General features: G+C 44.1%; 3 protein-coding genes across 3 annotated transcripts in view; all 3 read right to left on the bottom strand.

Annotated features, from left to right (window-relative positions):
* Positions 1-500, bottom strand: part of SARC_03228 (hypothetical protein) — a 3,367-nt gene extending 2,867 nt beyond the window's left edge. Inside the window, exon 1 of the mRNA XM_014302982.1 lies at positions 297-500. Coding sequence (XP_014158457.1) covers positions 297-459 — 163 coding nt within the window. The 5' untranslated portion in view covers positions 460-500. The remainder of the gene's footprint in view (positions 1-296) is intronic.
* A 295-nt stretch (positions 501-795) lies between these two features.
* SARC_03229 (hypothetical protein) lies at positions 796-1,190 on the bottom strand (the record flags this gene model as incomplete). Its single annotated transcript, XM_014302983.1, has 2 exons — positions 796-973; positions 1,114-1,190. 2 exons carry the CDS (start codon positions 1,188-1,190, stop codon positions 796-798), a joined length of 255 nt encoding a protein of 84 aa, XP_014158458.1.
* A 908-nt stretch (positions 1,191-2,098) lies between these two features.
* SARC_03230 (hypothetical protein) overlaps positions 2,099-2,607 on the bottom strand; it is a 6,942-nt gene continuing 6,433 nt past the window's right edge. The window contains exon 8 of the mRNA XM_014302984.1: positions 2,099-2,259. Coding sequence (XP_014158459.1) covers positions 2,153-2,259 — 107 coding nt within the window. The 3' untranslated portion in view covers positions 2,099-2,152. The remainder of the gene's footprint in view (positions 2,260-2,607) is intronic.

Consider the following 2,607-nt stretch of genomic DNA (forward strand, 5'->3'; position numbering starts at 1 on the left):
ATATATATATATAAACTATAGCAATCTCACTGCTATCAAAATGCCCGGTAGCATTCACATCCGCAACCTGGAAGGTGGAGTAACAAACCTACACGTTTACAACACACGCGTGTTTGAGAGAGTATGTATGTGTATACACAATTCTAACTTGAAAAGTCATGGTTCACGAACTGAATAGCTGAACGTAGTACTACTGAGAACCCACAAACATGAGAGGTATACCACGTGCCTTTGCAGCCACTACCGGGCAACCCAGATTTAGACATACACCAACCAAACCAATTGATCCTACATACCTTGTAACCACTGGCGACACTGTGCCACACCGTAGTCTCCATGTAAACTGAATAGTGCTGCTATTATTTCTTTCTCCAGATTCTTCCACGTCAGTTCAGAGGCCTTTATTTTCGTCTCTGAGTGTATCTTGACCAACAGGTATCTCAACTTAACTCTCACCATCGCTGCGGTCGTAGCTCACAAGCGCAACAGTCCTGTCCAAGCCACACCAGGTCCATAGACCACTCCTAATGTATTCAAACTTCAATTACCATCCATATACATACGTAGTTGGCTGTTCTCGTGCATATCTGGCTGGCGTTGCCGTGATGCTATGCATAAATATTGAAATAGATATCCTGTGTGAACGGAAGTATTCAATTCAATAATTGATCGTAGCCTTCTAAAAAACAAAGGCTATGAATTGAAATGTATTTACAATGTAAATAAATGTTCGATTTTCAGAAGGCTATGAAATAAATATAATATTTACATACCGTGTGGCTTTCAGGAGAATATTCATACACAGCCTCCAGACAGTTCAGAGTCCAGACAGTCCAGACAGTCCAGAGTCCAGACAGTCCAGACAGTCCGGAGACCAGACAGTTCAGAGTCCAGACAGTCCAGACAGTCCAGGGACCAGACAGTCCAGAGTCCAGACAGTCCTGAGTCCAGACAGTCCAGAGTCCAGACAGTCCTGAGTCCAGACAGTCCAGAGTCCAGACAGTCCAGAGTCCAGACAGTCCAGAGTCCAGACAGTCCAGAGTCCAGACAGTCCAGACTCAGGTGCCCTCCAATCTCCGCCAAATATGTACTATTTTAGTGACAATAAAATACCTCGTTCCTATTGGTCGAACGTATCCGAGGTGGCCGACAATACAGACACTGTTGTAGAGGGAGTCTCGGAGAACCATCCTGATATTTTTAGTCTGTGACTGTGATATTAACATCATACAGGCATACCCTTCTAAATTGAACACACGAAGGCTATGTCGCTATATATATATACACAATATTTCTTTCAACTCAAATACATATTAAAGCATTTGTAGATTTGTAGCACAAGAGTAGAGACTAGAGAGGTCTAGGGCTTCAAGAGGTCACTGCAGCGCGTGGCTTTGTCTGCGACTTCACGCTGATGCATCACTGTACTTGCTACGGACCAGTCAGAACGAAAGCGAGTTTTTGCTAGTTGAGTGATATGCCGTGTTAACATCATAGTATGCTCTACAACCTGTTGATGTGTGTTTATTGCTCTGTTGATTTTTGTGTATTGCTCTGTTGATTTTTGTGTATTGCTCTGTTGATTTTTGTTTAGTGCCAAGTAATGCGCATCTCGCGCTGTTGAGCCGAGTTTGGATGGTAATTGGCACTATATACAGGATGTGCCTTAAAACTCGTTCATTCTTTTCACCCTCTGCAGAAGGCAGCACCCCACTATAGAGCTAGGAGTGGTACCCTTATGCCGTCACAGACGTGTCTCATATCCATTTTATTTGATACGAAGACTGCGTGATACTTTATCCTTGGACGAAATGCTGACACTTGGGCGACCTGAAAGGATATCTTAATCCTGAACTGTAGAGCAAGTAGATATAAAACCAACCCTAGAATGCACCTCAAATAGCCGGTAGGGACCCAGATAGCCCTTGCCAGCATACATAGACTACTAGTGATAGTGACCTCGCTGTACCGTTCAGCAAGGCAGTACTGAAACACTCGGCAATCTGTCAACGGTGTGTTTATGAACGTAAGATACCGGAAATAAACAAATGCATGTACCATACAGCTCGAGATGTTCACATCAACACGCTAAGTATCATCCGATGGCTTTGCTAAACGTTTATTACATTAATGACAACGCATTGCAGCGCGTTTAATATTTGTGGCCATCGCCCCAGATGACTCTGATGCCTGGCCGTGTCTTCTCCAGTGCTTCACACACAGACACCCACGCTTCTTTGTCATCTGCCTTGTTCCCACCTGCACAGACAACCGGTGTGTACGTATATGAATATGGTAACCAGCAGAGACAGCACAGTGTGTAGTGTACAAGCAACGCAAAGGTAATTGCTGGATAGGCATTGTACCGTTTAATATAGACTTCCCACGTACCACGCCACTCGGGTGTACTACCGTATGACAGTGATTCGTTCAACGATGGTATCACCAAACAACAAATCAAACCACGTGGTACAAGACCACACGCACAAAAGCACGCCAGCAAGAAGCTGAAGGTCAACAGCCGACGAGGTAGTGATATACGTACACACACACACAAACAAACATACATACACACACACACACACACACACACACATAATATATATA

This window comes from Sphaeroforma arctica (assembly GCF_001186125.1).
Source record: "Sphaeroforma arctica JP610 unplaced genomic scaffold supercont1.160, whole genome shotgun sequence".
Taxonomy (NCBI): domain Eukaryota; class Ichthyosporea; order Ichthyophonida; genus Sphaeroforma; species Sphaeroforma arctica.